This window comes from Ambystoma mexicanum, chromosome 10 (assembly GCF_040938575.1).
Source record: "Ambystoma mexicanum isolate Mex_15411 chromosome 10, UKY_AmexF1_1, whole genome shotgun sequence".
Classification (NCBI taxonomy): Eukaryota; Metazoa; Chordata; class Amphibia; order Caudata; family Ambystomatidae; genus Ambystoma; species Ambystoma mexicanum.
The window spans coordinates 748,182,155-748,201,728 of record NC_090932.1 but is presented as its reverse complement, the minus strand read 5'-3'; the positions used below and the strand labels follow the sequence as shown (position 1 = coordinate 748,201,728).

Genomic DNA, 19,574 nt, shown 5'->3' with positions numbered 1-19,574 from the left:
CCTAATTCTAGCTAACAAAGAACAAAATTTTCATTTAACAGAAGCCATAGATTCCCTACACCAATTGCATACAAAGATGGAAACAGAATCTAGCAGGGTACTCAAGGAAGATTGGTACGATGCCCATATGGTTTTCTCAGGTCCTAAAGGTATTGGTCCATGTCCTCATAGTGGTGCTTATTATTATTTGTGCACTCCCGGCAATATTAGGTTGTTGGGTGCATGAGGGGAGGAAGATGGAGAGAAGACTGGGTAATGGACTGGGGAAAGGAGGGGGGGCTGAAAGTTTAATATGGGAGTACACACAAAGGGGAGAATGTATGGGATAAAGGATGATAGCCTGGTAGTTGTGCACAAATTGGTTGACAATGCAGATGTAGTATTTACAGAACTGCCAGACCCTGACCGTTATGCAAAAATACTGGGTTAACTGCATTGGTGAAGGAGATTGTTTCATTCTCCCTGGGTCACTGGTGGAATGTATGGAAGAGTTTTATAGTTTGGAGGGATTGAAAAAGATGTGGGTGAGGAAGAAGGATGAGGAAGGCGTGGTTGGGATGGAGGAATATGTTACTGATGAAACAAAAGGGGGGCAGTTCTGAGGGGATGCCCACATGCAGGTGAACACCCACCACATGCGCGGAAGAACCATTTAAGGAGGGTCTTCTAACAATACATCATCACCCTGGCAGTGACACGAGGGGCACATGCTACCAGAACAAGTAGCAGCATTAACAGCTTTAGGTTGGCAGCTGAAAGGTGGCAAAAGGTAACACTAGAATATATAGTAGCACAATTTATTTTCATAACGTAGATAAGGGGAGTATTGTTGCTTTTATTTTTTACATTGTAGCTTTTAGTTCTTGCCAGCTCCATAAAACAATCCACTATGTTATTAACATTCACTATTCTTATACAGAGAACACACAACTGCAAGTCTGTGATCAGCCTGTAGCACACTTCATGGCACCACATTTGCTGTACTAGCCCAATATGAAAGGAATATTGAAGGTACATGGTGCCTAACACCACATTCCCACAAGCACCACACTTCACAGAAAGCACATAGTGCAGGTACACACATACTCAAAACCAATCACCTAACATCACATTTTCAAGTTGCACAACAGCAGCAGGCATATGATTACCTTCTGGCCCTGCACCAGCACACAGACGCACGCATGCACGCACGCACACACACACACACACACACACACACACACCCACAACACACACACACACACACCTCATCAGGTTACATTTTTTCCCCCATTGAGAAGTTTGGCACCCTTTGCTTTTGCCATTTATCGAACATCTAATATGGGACACATGGCACTATATTATTGTGCCCTGTGCTTTGAAAATAATGAGCATTTTGGAGCAAGAGCTTCACCATTTTGTATGCCTCAATTAGAAGTATTTAGCTGCACTTGGTCAACATTTTTGTCTTTTCCTACAGTCAGGATGAGAGCTCAAGGGCAGGTAGGGGGTGGTGTAAGGTAGTTGCCGGCTCTTTATTGCAAGGGAAATGGTTCTCAAGGGATTAACCCTTGGACCCAGGTAGAATGTGCTGCCTCATCAGGTCGAGAAAGAATACATAATGTTTTGTGACCAAGCCCAAGATTGTATCCTGATCTTGGTCTATTGGGTGAGAAATAAATCGGGCAGGGCATGGTGAAAGAATCCGTCATCAGTTACATTGGCCTCCTACAAACATGCAGTGAAGAAGCTTAAGCCGCCATCATCCAGGCCAATACCTCCTTCTATAACAACAAGATAGCACAGGTCAAATAAAGCTTCAGAAGCTCTTCATGATTCTGAGGGTGTTTGAGGGGAAGACCTGCACTAAGGTGGCCCATCCTAAAGACTCCATCTGGTGTCTAGGAATCCATGATAACTTTGTCTCCAAAGTAGTCTGTTATCAGCAAACTATTAGTGATCAAAGGGAATCTCACAACTCTGTAGGGGATACTCCAGATGGGGTTCTGCATCCCATTCCTTCCCTCGCTAAGGACAGAGCAGATTTCCACTTCTCAAAAAGAACCAAGCTCGAAATCACAGAGATCATAGCCGGTATGAAACCCACCTCTTCTGAGGGTGGCATCTGCCCCTCCAGGCTCCTGATAAGTTACATGGATGTGTTAGGCCCTTGGGTGACGAAACTTGTGAATCTTTCCTTTTCCAAAGGGCATGTCCCGCTCCTCCTTAAAGATGCTGGGGTCATCCCTTTATTGAAGAAGGATAACCATGACCCAGTGCTTGCACAAAACTACCCCCCAATAACCAATGTGCCCTGCCTCAAGATCATGGAACGGGTGGCCTACGGGTGGCCTACCTTCAGTTTCAGAAATTCAGTGACTTCAATAACATCCTAGGTCTGCGAGACCACTATGCTGGATTTGAAATCTAATCTCACTAACATTTTGGACCAAAGCCAGCCAGCCTTCCTGATGTTGCTCAACCGGTCCGCCACCTTTGACCTGGTCAACCACTCATCATTGGTGGCCAGGTTAGAGTGTCTGTTGGGCTGTTCTAAGCTTTCAGCACAGTGGTTGCCTCTTTCCTGGACCCCCATAATGCCAGAGTAGCCATTGATGATGCAAGCTCCTCACCGGCGGCTATAACATGCAGGTCTCAGAAGGCTCTTGTATTTCACTCACCTTCTTTAATATCTATATACTGCACTCCTCATGCCCCTTAATGCCCTGGTTGTCCTTTATACCAACTACGCAGATGATACCCATGTCATCATGAAACGTTTGGGCATCCATTCACAGGATACTGTGGCCAATTAACACTATATATGCCACCATCTAGGCTTGGCTGGCAGCCAACTCGCTGGCCATCAACACCAGCAAGACAGAGTTCCTGATTGTTGCCTCCGGCCCCAAGCTTAAAAGCGTACCCGTGACTATAAAAGCTTTAACATCACAGAAAGTACCATCCTTGTGGCAAAGAGTGTGAAGGCCCTGGGTGTCATTCTGGATGCCGAGCCGACAATGAGACAGCATGTTGCTTAGATTCGGGCCTCTTGCGGTTTCATAAACAAGTTACCTAACCACATATTCCCTTTATCTCTCACAGGAACATCTGAATTCTTGGCTGGATTATTGCAACAGTCTGTTGATTGGTACTCTCAAGCTAACATCTCAGCATTGCAAGTCACTCAAAACCAGGCGATGCAAGCTATCCTTCGCCTCACCAGACGCAACCAATTTACCAACGCCAGGAGGGAGCTGCCCTGGCTGCCCATGAAACACTGCTTTACCCACAAAATGCTGGCTCTGACACAAAGGTGCCTGAATCGCTAAGCCCCAACCTATCTCACTGACCGCTTGAGGGCTCACCATCCTACCTGCACTCTAAGGTCCCAGCATCAAGCCAGACATTTCCAGCCTAGATATAGGCTGGCCAGATTTGGGTGAGCTGGTTTCGATGCTCTTGCTCCTGCCACTTGGAATACTCTTCCACTCGATTTAAGAAAAACTAAAACCACAATCGATTTAAAAAAAAGGCTCAAGACATTCCTTTTTAACAGACCACTTGGCTGAGTACCTCCCCTTCTTCTGCACTTAAAGGAAATTGAACCATAATGGTGAGTGATTGTGATCATTCAGATACATGTCTAGTTTGTATTGTTCTGACGAGAAGAACATGTAATATAAAGAAGGGAAAAGAGCCTCCCATACTGGCCAGCAGAACATTCATGGAGGCCATCACTAGTGTGGTGGTGGAATTATGATAAGCCATGCTGTGGATATGTGATGGCCTTGGGGTGTGCTCAAGTGTTCCTTGGAGCTGTGGAGGCTATAACTAGATATTCATATTAGATTCCCTCCTGTTGATCGTTGGAGGGTGTTTTAGTAAAGGCAAGCTCACTGACAGAGGCGTCAGCGCCAGAATTAGCTGTGTGGAGAACGGGTGCTGGGGAACACAATAGGCTCTCTCGTATGCCAAGCCTGAACCAGAGTGGCCTTGGATGGAGAAGCAAGAAAGCTGTTGCCCTTCTTTGTAGTGAATTGCTAAATGAACTGCTTCAATGGAGTATGAGAAAATTACATTAAGTATAAGGTTGCAAAATAAACAATGGCAAGCTAGCTAAATCAAATGAGACATTCACATTAAGGAATACACACTTGGAAGGAAACTTGCCACTATAAGGCCCTTATGCAGAGGCTGGCAGGACAGCACATACTCTTCCACTTACTCCTCAGGCCCCAATTGACCAGGTGCTAAAGACAGGAAAGCTAGGGGGAACTAAAGGCACTCTTAAATGTGGCTTGCATTTGGTCTGTGGCTTAACTGGGTGCATAGCCCTATAGCAGGCTTCTTGAAGGTTCTTGATACCTGCTTGGAGCATTTAATAAATGGAAATAGAGGTGTGGGAGGTTAGATTCCTCTTGGTTTGAGGCTTGGCTTGTCTGGGATTTTATCTGCATAACTAAGCCTTAACCACCCTTCTCAAACTGGACTGCATTTACCCTATCCTTGCAATAGAGGGCAACAGGGTAACATTATGTTCTGAAGGCTTGAAGAATCTTTTTTGCAGAACTGCATTGGGTGATGTGGCCCTTTCCTTGAACTACTTATCTATGCTATTTCATTATTTGGGGGTTGGATTTCTACCTATTACCTTCAAGCTGATTCACATCCTTTGTCAGTCTTGTACAAAGTGACATGTCTTTGCAAATTATGACAAAAACAAATATGACATTTTATAGCACGACATAACACTAAGGGCCTGATTCACAGAACGTTTTCCAATGGGATTGCGCCATTATAAAACACTTCCATTAAACAGGACCTATTGTTAGCATGCTTGTATAAGAAAACCACGATTATGTCAAAAAATTGAAGCAGGATGAGTAGATATATGTGTAGATAAAATGAGAAATGAGCAAATCTCCCTTAAAAATGAAAAATGGCCTTTGGTACAAAAATAAAATGAACAAGGAAGACTTAAATTGGAAAACAGGGATGTAAAGCTGTATGGTTCCAATGACAGTGTGCCCAGCCCCCCATACAAGATGACAGAAGGTATACATTAAAAAAGACTATACGGATCAAAAATGAGGGTTCCTGACCTGGTTATTTCCTCCTCATCAGTAAAACATATGAGGAGTTGGGCAGTACCTAGACAGGTAAATCCTTCCCAAACCATTTGAAAGACTCGGACTGATTACAATAAAACCTGAGGAAGTCTACATTCATTTACACCAACAAAAATTCCCAGAATAGGCAGTTCTTTGAGCAGCATCAGGAAGTGCATTTAGGTACATACAGTCAGTATATTTCCAAACATGCCTTTCCTTCACGTGTTTCTTGAGGCAGCCAGGAGAAGAATGCAGCCTTCGGAGTTTTTGGCAGGGAGAGGACAGAGACAGAGGTTTAAATACCCCAACACCCACACACACATACGCCTCCACACCACCAAATGCAACATTTGCAACCAACCCAGCCGCAAAGGCTAAACTTTTAATTTCAAGGTGCAAAGCCCTGTAAACTGCGAAGTCAGTGTGCAATGCCAAGTGAGCACGGTCTTACTGTCACAATGCCCTGAAGCTGCCCATTTCAACATGGTGAGGGATGAGTAGGCAGGCATTTACAGAAACAACGAAAGGAAGGACATACTGTTAAGTTGTTTATATTCCCTTTACCTACATTCTTAGATTGTCTCAAATGAGTAAAGTAAAGTGGAGGAGAGGTAAAATATCACTATAGAAAAAAGTCAATGCCAGGGGTGTTCTTTATTTTATTTTATTTCAAGAGGTGTTTTTCCTAAATATATGCATTTATTTTATAATGTGCTAGTGACCACTATGATAATCTAAAAGTGCCAAGGTTTGCTCTGAGCGTGGTGTACAGTGACATTTCATGGGATAGCCACACAGCTGACATTTTTTTCATGGGGTAAACTTCAGAATAATAATTTGGGGCTAGAAAACCAGAAGACCAGATATGACCTGGTCCAGAACAGACTGTGCGAATGGGTGAAGGTAGTTTGAGAACCAAAGTGTAGGGTGCGCTGTAGATTAAAAAGCTGGCACTCAGAAAAAGGGGGAATACTGTGGTGCTCTGATGATATACTGTCTAAGTCTCCTTAGACCACCTAACATCACTGAAGAGTGGAAAGAAACTCTTTTAACCAGCAATGTAAGAGGCAGTGTCCTAAAGAGCAGAACTGATAGGTCCATCAACACTTAAAGGGTCAGCCCTATAGTAGGGAGAGGTGAGTGACCCTGAAGGCACCTCCAGGATAGGGTGGCTTTCAGGATGAAAGTTCCAAAGATCACAGACCCAAGGCTGCTGCCCAACCAGACATTGGGCCCGACCCGAAAATCTTTAGGGATGCCCTCACAGGTAGTTGATGGAAATAAACTGCATATAAACAACCCCTTTCCAACCAGTGAACTATAGTTGCCTACTTAGGTCAAAAGGTTGCAGGGGGTTGTACAGGAAAACATCTCTGTTTACTGGAAAGGCTATTTTTTGTAAAGAACTGTACAATTATCAGACCCCTTGAGACCTTTTAATAACAGCAGGCGGAATTGGTTGCATGACAGAAATGCAAATTTTCAATTTCTATGAAAAATGAACAACATGTTCTATTATGTTTCGAGAATATTTTCTTTAAGGTATGAAGTTAAGATTACAGTGTTGCATAATGCCCAAGTTCTGTACATTGTTCATAGCATTGTGGGGCGGGGCCACTCTATTAAAACAACATTCACGTGAACGGAGTGATATGAATGACATTGCAGGCTAGCAACAGCACTGACGTTAAAGTGCAAGGCTATTATTGAAGTCTATGTAAAAAGGACGCGTATACTCGTCCTTGGCACTTAAAGGGTTAGTCAGCTTTTCCCATGCAATTGTGGGAGCTATTCCACACATTGAGATGTGTTCCTTAAAATCCCTGACTCACCATCAACTCTAAAATGAATCAAGGTGTCATCTGCAAACATTTGGAGATGTTCTTTGTGTGACTTGATGACTGGTTGTTAGTGGCCAAATGTAGATGTTGAGATATATGGAGATATCACATTTTTATAACGGCAAAGGAAATAAATCACATCATTGTTAACAGAGGGTGGACATATGAAGAGTGGACATCTGGGAGATACCCATACCAATCATATGCATGCATATAATGAGGATGTAGTGGCCCATAAACAATGAGGCAAACGATCAGACATTACAAAAAAGCACCTTTCATCTCCGAGTTGGACAAGGCAGAAGGGATTTGAAGGGTACAGCAACTTTATAACAACTGGCTCTAACAGACTAAAACAAGCATATGCAGGAAGATGCAGAGATGATGCTCTGTTGTCTTAAGGATACAGATGCTAGAACTTTCTGGCAGATAATAAATGTGGTTGACAACATCTAACCAGAGTTTCAGTTGAATGGAGTCGACGAGGCAGTGTGGGTTTCCCATTTTTTGAGAGTCTTTGCAGGGGAACCTTTGGGTCAATGTGAAGTACTTGAATTGTGTGATAAATCACAATGACGTAAACATTGACGATTTTAGCAAAGAAAGAGTTTGGGAATGCTGGCACAAGATTAGTACCTCTCCTGCTGCAGGGCTGAATGGATTCTCAAATCTTCTATTCGGGGGGATCCCCATGTATGGACAGAGGTTCTCTTCTCTTTTTCAGAAGATTGTAAAGAGGGGTGAGTATCCTTCGTCTTGGTCAATTGTGTACGTGGTCCCCATTTTTAAAATGGGCGACAAGTCCAATCCTCCGAATTACTGCCCAATCGTGATTCTAGATACGGATAGTAAGATCTTTTCATTTATCTTGCGTTCGCATCTGGAGTCGTGGCTGGCGGTATCGGGGAAACTTGAGAAGTGGCAGACTGGTTTTAGGCGCAATATGGGCACCTCCCTTAATGGAATTGTAGTGAACTGTCTCCAGTCCCTTGCATGGAATGGTATATATGAGAGAGTGTACGTGGCATCCCTTGACCTTACTGCTGCCTTCGATGCGGTCGATAGGGGCTTGCTCTGGCTCAAACTAGCATCATGAGGAATACCGAGGGGTTTACTATGACTGATAATGGCTTTTTACTCAGACACTTCTTTAAGGGTACATCTGAATAATTCAAGGGCCCTTTCTGAAAGTATTCCAGTGGACAGGGGTGTACGGCAAGGTTGTTTGTTAGCACCCTTGCTCTTTAACATGTATCTAGCAGATGTTGGAGAACATATGTCATCTGCAGGCTTAGACTCTTCCAAATTATTAGTGTGTAGAATGAAATGGCTGGCTTACATGGACAATTTTCATTTGTTCGACATTACCACAGTTGGCTTACAGAGGCTAATTGATGCATTTGTTAAATATGTGAAAGTCCTTTCTTTGATAGTTATCCCCGGAAAGACCAAATTCATTCAGTTAACAAAATTTAGGACACGATTTAAAAATATGTGGTACATTGATAAAATAGAAATCCAGAAGGTCAACTCCCTAACATATCTGGGATTCATGGTGAATGCTGGCCCAAGTATTTCTAGTATATCCTCCTGGTTTAAGTCCACAGCCTCTACTTTGGCAAACCAATTGACAGCAGTTCGTTATTACAAAGTAAAAGTAGTCCCGAATGTAGAGGTGTACCCAACGAGGATCTTGGAGCTATTCACCTTGTTGGAAGGAAAATTATGGAAAAGAATACTGTTAGCTCCAATGTCTCTTCCATTGGCACTAATAAGGTACGAGTTAGGGATTGTTTCCCTTAAGACAAGAGCATGCTAGTAGATTCTCTCATTAGCAAGAAATCTTCTTTGTCCATCTGGGAACTCCCTATTTGTGGATCTAAATAAGATCTATATAAATCATGCAGTGGTGCACTTGAAGGAAATCTATAAATTGTATGGAGGTATTTTGGATGACAAAGGAAGCACAGCCAAGGAACTGTGGAACAACCCCATGAAAGTAAAATCTAAACTGTTTCGTTGGGACTGGATTAAAACACAGGAATCCCTGCAACCTTATAGTTCCCTTCAACATTTCCATGGTGAACATAAAGTTCTGGGTACGTTAGCACCTTTTATCAGCATTTACCTGGATAGAGGTACTCTGTTGAGCTTCCTACGTTTTCGATGGAACACAATACGGACTAAGAGACTTCTTGTCCGATTTGGTTTGATTCCTTTGGATAAAGCTAGCTGCAGATTTTGCACAAATGGTATGGACACACTCCGACATTGGGTCCTTGAATGTAGGGCCCTTTCTCATCTACATGCCATATATTTTAGGAAATATTATGAATTCCAGTAAGTGAAATGGGCTGAAGGAAATTCTGTTATATGGTCCCTTCTAATTGCATACCGCACAACTTCTTCAATGGTTGCTAGTACAGGTTTTATAAGAGCACTGGATTTAGATATTTTGTGTACTTGAGAATTATATCATTTTTTCTAAGAATATTGTTATGATTATTCACTGTTTTTTAAAGATTTCGGATGTTTTTGAATGAAGTGTTTTGATGTATTCTTTTATTATTTTTGTATATTTGTATGCTAATTAAAGGTTGAATTTGTTTCAACCAACAATTTAATACAAAAAAAAGATGTTGAACAAGAACAGGAAGATTGACCTCTGTAGAAGTTGCTTTAGATGTTTGTTTGTTCTAGTTTATTTTTAATCTGTCTTCTCTGAGTCACGAGAAAGTGAACAATACTTTCCAGGGCATAATATGACAGTATGAGTACACTGGGACTCCATTTAAATTTCATGCTAGTACCTGTGCTTTTGAAGTTGTAGTTAGCATATGTTGGATATACATGGTGTGTGAGGCTATAACTTGCACAAAATGTCAGCAAAGTTCTATATCTGACTGTACTGGCTTCTGAATGTAAGCTAGTGGCCTGTATTGGTTCTAATGGGTGTGGCTATGGCATATAATATGTGTGCCCATTGTATATCAAGAAAACACACTATTTAATCTATGATTAGTAACTAAACAACATTTTGTTGGATATTGCAGCAACATGTGTTGTATGAGTGTTCCCTTGTAGTAGATCTTTGGAATCCATGATGTCACTTCCTGTGATTTCATCTGTGTCCAAAAAACCTTTGAGGGTACTTCCTGTGATGTCTTTGAGAAGGTTATGCCAAAATCACTACCACTAGCATTTTGGTAAATTGAAATTCCTGTCTCGAATCAGAAAACAATGTCATAAGAGTTGAAGGTCATTCTTACATCAGACCTTTCCGTACAGTTGTAACGTTATTGAAAAAAACCCACTTTTGATTGAAACAGTGTCCATTCCTATGTTCTCAACAATCCTTTTATTTTAGACTGTCTCCTCCGGACTGTCTCCTCCTCTCTCCTCCCAGACTGTCTGCCCCTGGTTTTCAATGTCTTCATGGCCTCTTTGATCCACATGATCTCTGCCTTCACCTTCAACTTTCAGTTTTGCGGATGACACACAGATCTCCTTCAGGCTACCCTCAGCCTCTTCCTCCTCATCACTCATCCCGGACTGTGTCAGAAATTCAGTCCTGGCGTGCTACTAATTATCTCTGACTTAATGACAGTAATTAATTGGGACCTGTGCTCCCGTTTTCCCACTTTCACTCTTGCAGACCACCCTTAGTCCTGCACCCTCACCTACTAGTGAAGCAAAACATCTGGGGGTCATCTTTGACTCTACTCTCTCCTTCTCTTCTCACATCTCGGACATGTCCAGAAAGTCCCACTACCAGCTGCACCTCCTCAGAGGTATTCTACCTTTTTTCACCTTCCCCCAGAGGCTCACTGTCTCCAGAGCTTTGGTTCTCTCCAGACTGGACTACTGTTACAGTCTCTTTATCAATCTTCCTACTTCTACTCTCTGACCTCTTCAACTTATCCAGAAAAGAACTGCAAGACTTATCCTTGGCCTCAAGCACAGGGACTGCATCTCTCCGGCGCTGAAATACCTCCAATGGCTCCTTGTGGCTGCAAGGATCAAGTACAAGTCCCTCTGCATAGTCCACAAGGTTTCTGGCAATGGGGCCCCCACTACCAACAATGCACTCTTCAAAAATACGCTCCATCTAGAGTACTCCGATCAGCCTCCTCCAACTCTCTGCTGGTGAGTAGTTTTTCCAAACGGAGATTTGAGGGTAAATCCTGATCCTCGGCAGGTGCCTTCCTCTGGAACAGCCTACCTGCCTCTCTCCATCTTGAGCCGGACCTCCTTAAGTTCTGGAAACTCCTCAAGATATTCCTCTTCTCTTCCACTCTCCCTCTCCCTTGCTAACCTCCTTCTCTTCTCTCCTAGTTCCCTCCCTTGTTCTCTTCCCTAGAGGCTTAGTAGCTGACTAGTCACCTGGTGCACCTCCAGAGCCTCACAGGTCTCAGGCTCCACCGTCATTCCTGCACTTGCCTCTGGGCCTCCGCACTCTGCCTTGAATTACTGCACATGGACTATGCTCCATGAGAGTGGCACCTACTCTGCACTTAACACTGGCCCCTGCGGGACTTGGCGTACCCGTCCCCCCCTAGCACACATACTGTCTGCGCACTTGCATGACCTTGAATGTACTAGGCTTAGCATGTTTGTCTGACCTGACCTCCTCTTTCTCCTCTCCCTAACTGGTTATTCCTGTATGCCTAGGTGCATTGATGACCAACCTTTTTTGTCTTGTATGTCCTCTACCAATCGCCCGCCTTTTTTTCCGCATTCTTTGTCACACACTTATACTAGTAGAAATGCCCAGGCCTACTATGCTAGTTATTGCTGTTAGATCATTCTGAATCCTCAAGGCCTAAGCGTGATGATGATATCCCCTTGTTCCCTACCTGCCTTGAAGCGCTTCACTTCTGTACAGGCACTCTACAAATAAACAATTACAATTACAAAACAATTTCAATTACAATTATATGCAAAGCAGCCACAACTCCTCATTGCTACGATTTGTGCCCTTCACATTTCACATATGTATATTTCAAAAGAGTAAAGCATGAGTGTCCTAGACCTGTCACCAAGACATTATGGGCCTCACTCTGAGATTGGAGGTAGTCATGGCACTATTTGCGCCATGGCTGCCTCCAATAACGGTACCGTCACCAGTCTCGTTCAATGGGGACTTACCGGTGTAATCCGACCTTTGCAGGACCGGTAAGTCCCCATTGAAAAAAACATTCCCCATTCCCATTTGAGCCCCCATAGGGCTCAATGGGAATGGGGAAGTAGCTAATAACGGTACAGCAATTTGCGGTACCGTTATTAGCTCTGAAGTCCCCTAGCGGGTCCCGTCCATAACGCCTGGTAAAACCAGCCGTTGAAGGAGGGACCCGCTAAGGGAACTCGTAGTAGGGCGGTAAGGGATTACCGGCACCAGTATCCTTAACAGTGCCCGGTATCCCTTAATGCCCTACTCCTAATGAGGCCCAATATGTTTCTATTATAAAATAACTGATATAGTTGGTATAGGTATGGATAATGTGCTTTGCTCAGTTTGAGAGGTGCAATGTTCTCATTACGACCACTATATACTAAAAGAATTCATTATAAATAAACATTGTAAACATTTAAAAAGAACTGATTCATATCACATTGTAAAATGTCTTTACTTCCTAGAAATAAGCACACAAGAGATGGTGAAAACCGATGATCTGTTTCTTGTGTACGCATTGAGGCGATGTTTTGTTAGCATGCTGACCACTACATAAACAAAGAGATAGGACAACAAAATGCACACCTTGCGTGTGTAATACTGGAAACAAAACCACCTCACTACCTGGTCTACCCGTACTCATATCTTGAAAAAATAGGTAGTGTACACTCAAACAAATTTACATTTATAATTTATTATAACCAAAAACATCTTTTTGAAAGAAATTGGACAAGACCCTAAATTCGCTCAACAATACATTATGTAAAATACATCACTCAATGTTCATAAAAACTCAGTTTGAACATACATAAGACACAAAAATAGCAGCATATCACAACATCATAAAACAAATGTGTCACAAACAAAACATATATTCCAGACATATAGTATGTTTCAGTTCTTGATGCCAAGAGTGGCTGAACTTTCTTCAGGGGAAACAAACTTCTTTTTTCATTTAACATTCTTGCAATATTGTGCAGTAGGGGTCCTAGAAACATCCACCAACGGATGTACATCCGTTAGTGGATGTTTCTACTGCAACAATATTGCAAGTATTTTAAATGAAAAATATATATATAATAGAGACAAATACCAATTTCTGAGTGTTTTTTTGTAGATGGAGAAAACTGTATGAGCGACATGTTTAAAAAGGTGCATGGAAAACACGGGTTAAACATGAGTACACTACAAATAGCAAAGACAATATGTGAAGACTAATGAACACTAAACAACTTACTCAACAGACACAACAACTGCATTCAGCCTGTCGGCAATCCATCTTGAAAGAAGATCGTACGGCTTCATGGCTGTAATTGGGTGAAAAGCCACATACGTCTCAACACAACATTAATCACAACTTGCAATTTAAACAAGACAGGTGTTTGCCGTTTCCTTTACTTGGTAGTTGATTTTATGCATATTTTCAAAATCATTGTAACTTCAAATCCTACTCCCTGGCAGCTAGAGTGTGAGGTTTAATCCAGAAATATCTGAATGATCATTTCACATCTGTGATCAATATTGTCTTGGAGCTATTTCATATGGCAAATATATCTCGTCACATGTGTACTGCAAGGATATTTATCCAACACTGTATTATTTCAACCTTGTATTGCTTTGATACATCTTCTAATATCCACTACTTCTGCATGACCAAAGTGAACACAATGCTGCTCAATATCAACTTCTTATCAACTTTTTAAAAAATGTCATATCGCTCCCGATTTGCTCATTGCACAACAACCTTGAAGCTCTCAACACACAGCTTGGGCAATGTAGCTCACAAGTTATATCCAGTATTCGAAAGTATCATTTGGAAAATTCAATGGGAAATGCGATACTTGGGTTTCCCAAATCCCACCCCTAATTCCTAATGTTACTCAAGAGCCCACTCAATATTATTTCTTCAATGCCTTGGGGTGGGTGGGCCTGTCACACATTTCCTCTGATTCAGCTAAACACAAAACATCTAAAAGACAGGGTGGTGAGGAGGTTGTTCTGTTGGATATTCCTTTTGCGACTTGTCATATCTTTGGGTCTCGTAATTTTGAGCACATCGCTCCTATTGCCTTTAAGCTACACCAGTTCCCCTTTTGCTATAGCAGTAAGTTTAGGCATTACTGCCTCACCTTGGAGGTGCTTGCTCTGAGGGATTCCATGCCTTTAGCGGAAAAACTCAAGGTCTCCAGTGCATAGGAGCTTTGGCTAGACTCAATATTCTCAGTCTGGAAATCCTAATCTTCTGGTGCACTAAATTTTACAAAAATACTTTCTCAGCAGTTTCCTCTTAAATGTGGAATCCACTTCTAGTCCATGTTTATTACATTCCTCCTTTTGTCCTACCTGGAAAGCTCTAAAGTGTTTTTTTACTACCTCTCTTTTCCATCAGCCTCATACTACCCTCTCAAACCTTTCCAGAATGTGTAATGTATTTTAATTGCATTTTCCCTGTAGTTACAGACTAATTTATGTTCCCATTGTTTTTTTAGGCCTGCCAGTTCTGTTTTTATTTTTCTCATGTAATTTATCAGATTTTTACATTGCCTGGTCTCGGCTATATTATATTTTAAAATAAATAGATGGCACATGTGTAGATCCCACCGACTGCCTCTCAGCACACATCCCCCAATGATGCAGCGTTTGCCCAAAAAGTGTCATCTCCCAAAGGCTTCCAATGACTCATAACCTGCGAGAAGAACATTCAAACATATATGGTCGCAGTGTGCCTTCCATTTACCCCATCAAGGCTGAAGAAATATATGCTATATATAGGGAAGCTTTAGCCCCAAATCAGCAAATGAATGGCCAAACTTCTCCCGGAGGACTTTACCCTCACACTCAAACCAAATATCAATTCGCTGAGTTGAAAAACGTCTAAAACCTTCAAAGGTAACCTCAATTTCATAGAGCAAAAACAAATGTGCAAAGTAAAACTATCATCCATACATAAACATATCTAGGCTAGAATTGCTACATTATCCTGTCATACAGAACACCCGATTTCTAATTAACAAAAAGGTTACTGCATCTCTCATACAGTCATGCACCTTTGGTTGATGCCTCGCCGGGCCTGAATTTGTGTGTGATGCTATGATTTGGTTATAGAGCCATGCATACACATGGCTTAAAAAAACTCTTCTGATCGATCAGAAACTGTCAAGGGACACCATAAAAATAGGTAGCCCAAAGGCTCCCATTGGGAATTGTGAGAGTCTTGCCTTCGCCTTTTATGTCCTTCACCTATGAAATTATTTCCTCGTGTGTCTAACACACAACCTCACTGTCCAGGCCTTTGGGAAGGTTCTGAGATCCCCTTCTTCCAACAAGAACAACCCTAACACATAGCCCACAAATCGCTCTTTCTTTAAACTCACCCCCGATTCATTATCACTTTCCCAATACACACCTTCACATACTATGTAATAATGTTACTGACCCTGCATTACTATGTAGGCCAGGCACATCTTGTGACGCGCATGGTATCCCTTTGCTATATTAAGCCTTGGGCTTCTCTTCAGGGCAGGACATACTGAAAATGTGGCCATAATGAAACCAGGCAATGCATGTCATTTTAAAGAATGTTAGTGCTCTGCTCACACAACATAGATTGAACCTTACTAGGACTCCATAAAACTACATATTTAAACAACAATAAATAAAGATGGCCTAAATATGGGAGACAAACTACTCTCCACTAGCTAGATTGTATGATTCATTCTGATTGATTTTATATTTCTATTGTACTGGTATGTCCAATGAACATGCAACAAAGGACAGGACCATTACATTAAAGTAGGGTGGCAGGTGCAGTACCTGTGTTTCCCAAATGAAAGGTCCATTCTAGAAATAACCATCTGGAATTATTTCAAATGCTTTCTGATTTTCCAGAATAACAAAGTACATGCTCAAGAGCACTGTGAGGCAGACTCATGCATCCCCATTAAAGTAAGCAGTGTGACTCCAATTACATACAAAGAGTTCTAGTGATGAGAAATCTTTCACTAGCAGTAATTCAGATATACGAAAAATAATCTTTCTTTTGTCATTAAAAGCATAAAGTATGTTCAGGCAAACACCACTCTTACATTTCAGTCGTCAGTTATTCCTACCACAATGACTTATCGAGAAAGGTAAAAGATTGTTTATCCTGGATGTTTACACCAAAACCCACAACTGTGTGTATCTCTTTTTAGTTTTGGGTGAAAGTTGGCAAAGAGTACTTTGTGACGGTATGTATTTGTAAATGGGGTTTCGTACTGGGAGAACAGATACACATTATTTTACTTCTCTAGTCTCTTCCTGGTGTCCATGCTCCTACCTCACAGCCCATTCCTTTCCTCACAAGCCAATTTCACTACAGTCTTAATTTGTACCGTCTACGTTCTCACCTTCCTTCATCACAGTTCTTCTACTTTGACATTGCTCTTCATCAAAGAGTTTGCCCATTATAGTGTTCTGCCACACGCCTGCTCCTTCATCACTGTCCTTCTTCACAGTGCTTATCTTTAATTACTGTCCTCCTTCACCACAGTCCTTCTCCTTCATAACAATCCTTCTAACTTTTCACTGGCATCACCATCACCTCCCTTGTCATGACTTTTCTACTTCCCCATAGCCCTCTTATTTCATCACACTCTTTCTACTTTTTGAGTATTTCTCCTTTGTCCAAGTTCCTTGTCTGTCCTTCCCCTTCATTGCAGTCCTTCATCATAGCCCGCCTCCTTCATTACAGGCCTTCTTCACAATCCTCATCCTCTGTCGTAGGTTTTTGTCAAAGCACTTCTCTTTTGTCAACATCCTTCCTATGTTCACTGTCATTCTCCTTCATTATAGCCCATTTACAGTCATTTTCCTACATCTGTCCTTTTTTTCATCAGAGTCCTTCTTTGTCCTAGACATCAGCCCATGATAATCCTTTATCATTGTTCCCATTTTCTGTCACAGTCTTTCATCAGCGTCTCTCTTTTGTGATATTCTTTTTACTTTATCACAGTCCACTTTCACAGTCACTCTTCTTCATCATTGGTCTTTGTCAAAACCCTTCCACTCCATCACAGTCCTTCTTCACAGAGCTTATCTTTACTCACTGTCCTCCTTCATAATAGTCCTTCTACCTTTTCACAGGGCATCTCCATCAAAGTCCTTTGCCACAGCTTGACCCCTTCCTCACAATCTTTCCAAATTGTGCGCCTTTTTTCTTCATCCCAGTCCTTTGTCAGTCATTCTCCATTCTTGAGACCTTAATCACTGCTCTTCTCCTTCATTACAGCCCTGTTACAGAGTCCTCCTCCTTTATTTTAGTCCTCTCTCCTGTCACAATCCTTTTCGTTCATCAGAATCCTTCTTCCTCATCACCATCATTTTAAACAGAACTTCTCATTTATCACAGTCCTTTCTTCTCATAGTGCCTCTCCTGCATCACAGTCCCTCTTTACTGCAGTCCTTCTCCTCTGTCAGTCCGTCTTCTTCTTCATTGTAGTCTTTCTCCTTTGTCATAGAGGCCAACTCCATTAGAATCCTTAACTTCCATCACATTCACTCTCCTTGTGTCAGTGTTTTATCACAATTCGTGTCTTTTGTAACAGTGCTCATCCATCATCGCAGTCCTGTCATAGTATTGATACTTAATGACATTCCTTGTCATTTGTCAGTCCTTCATAAGTTTTCCTCCTGCCTCACTGTCACTTTCAAATATACAGTTTTTTCTCACAGTTCCTATCTTCCATCACAGTCTGTCTCCTTTGTCACAGTACTCCATTGAAGTCCTTCAACATTGGTCACATTCCTTCCCCTTTGTAACAGTCCAGTATAACAGTCCTTCTCCCTCATTTTTGTCCTTGTCACAGCCCCTCTACTTCATCACAGCCCTCCTCATTATAGTCTTACATAAGTGCTTATCTTTAATCACTGTACTCCTTCATAGTCCTTCTCCTTCATTACAGTGCATCAACAGTCTTTCTAAACTGCAAGTCTTTCTTCTTCATCCCAGTCCTTTGTCAGTCTTTCTCCATCATTGCAGACCTTCATAACAGTCCTTCTCCCTTATTAAAGTCCTCTCCCATGGTCTGCCTCCTTGTTTAAGTCCATCATCATTGTCCTTCTCCTTTGTTACAATCCTTCTCATCCATCAGAGTCCTTCTCCATCATCACCATCAATTCTCACTGAATGTTTTTCATCATAGTCCTCTTCTGCACAGAACTTCCACTGAATTAAGGCCCATCTTCAGTCCTTCTCATTTGTCAGTACTTCTACATTAGAGTCATTCTCCTTTGTCCTAGATCTCACCTCGATCATAATCCTCATCTTCCATAGAAGTGCTCATCTTTTGTCACAGTGCTTCTTCACACTCACTATCATTTGTGGCAGCCGTTCTTCATCATTTCACTCCTCTATCATAGTACTTCTATGTCATCACAGTCCTCTTACTTCATCACATTCCTATACACAGTTGTCAGTTTATTATCACAATCCTCCTCCGTCATCCCAGTCCTTCTTCCTTGCACAGTGTGTCCTCACAGTTCCTATCCTTCATCAAAGTCCTTCCCTTTTGTTACAGTCCTCCACCATAGTCACCATTTATCTGTAGGGACCTAGGATGCCTCTGCATTTGCTGCTGCGCCATGTTGAGAAACATGGAGAGCAGCGGCCTCCAATGTGGGGAGAATTTCCTCTTGAGATCGCTGCCCACAGAACCTGAATGTAACTGTGGGGCACAGGCTCAGGTGAAAAGGCAGGAACACACAAATAACCAGTAGGTGCTACAGGGGAAAGAGAACAAAGACACAGTTATGGATATAGGTAGACTCGATGAGAACCAGAAACTACCAACTTCCTCTTGTACCACTCCTACATGATTCAGGATGTTAGAGACTGTTGGACCTATGTGCGTTCTTACCAGATGTTAAATGTCCATAGGCCAGAGGTGCCCTCCCGACTTAGATGCCAGCGGACACCAAAGTCTCAAGATGGAACGCAAGGGAACTGACCCGGGTGGCACAAGGACGGACACTAGTGGAAAAGGAAGAAAAGTCGTGAAGAAGGCCAGGTGAACAGATCCAACGACAAAAGATCAGAGCCACAGTTCAAGGGTAATCCAAAGGTAATCCAATAAGAAGAAAAAGAAGGTTGATATCCAGTTTATTCAGAGGTCCAATGCAACAGAGCAGACCGGGAAAATACAACGGCAGTTCCAAACACAGAAAACGGTCTGTAGGGTAATCAGGCAGCTTCAAGACAAAATGAGAAAACGAGACAATCTATTGTAAGCAAAGCTGAAGTCAGGAATACAGGAAAAGCAGAATAGCCGATAACAAGTGCACCACCCAATGCAGAGAGACAGTTGAGGAGCACAGGCTCATCATCACCAGCTCTTTTTATGCGACTCCTTCTGTGTTGAGAGCCACACTGTGCATGCATCCATATTACATGATGTACTGCACTTGCTCCTGGGAGTTGTGGTTTGCCTG

General features: G+C 42.2%; 1 protein-coding gene across 1 annotated transcript in view; it reads right to left on the bottom strand.

Annotated features, from left to right (window-relative positions):
* The window catches only part of LOC138491710 (arylacetamide deacetylase-like), a 200,339-nt gene that overhangs the window by 78,379 nt on the left and 102,386 nt on the right, over positions 1 to 19,574 (bottom strand). The window contains exon 3 of the mRNA XM_069618392.1: positions 13,345 to 13,414. Coding sequence (XP_069474493.1) covers positions 13,345 to 13,414 — 70 coding nt within the window. The remainder of the gene's footprint in view (positions 1 to 13,344; positions 13,415 to 19,574) is intronic.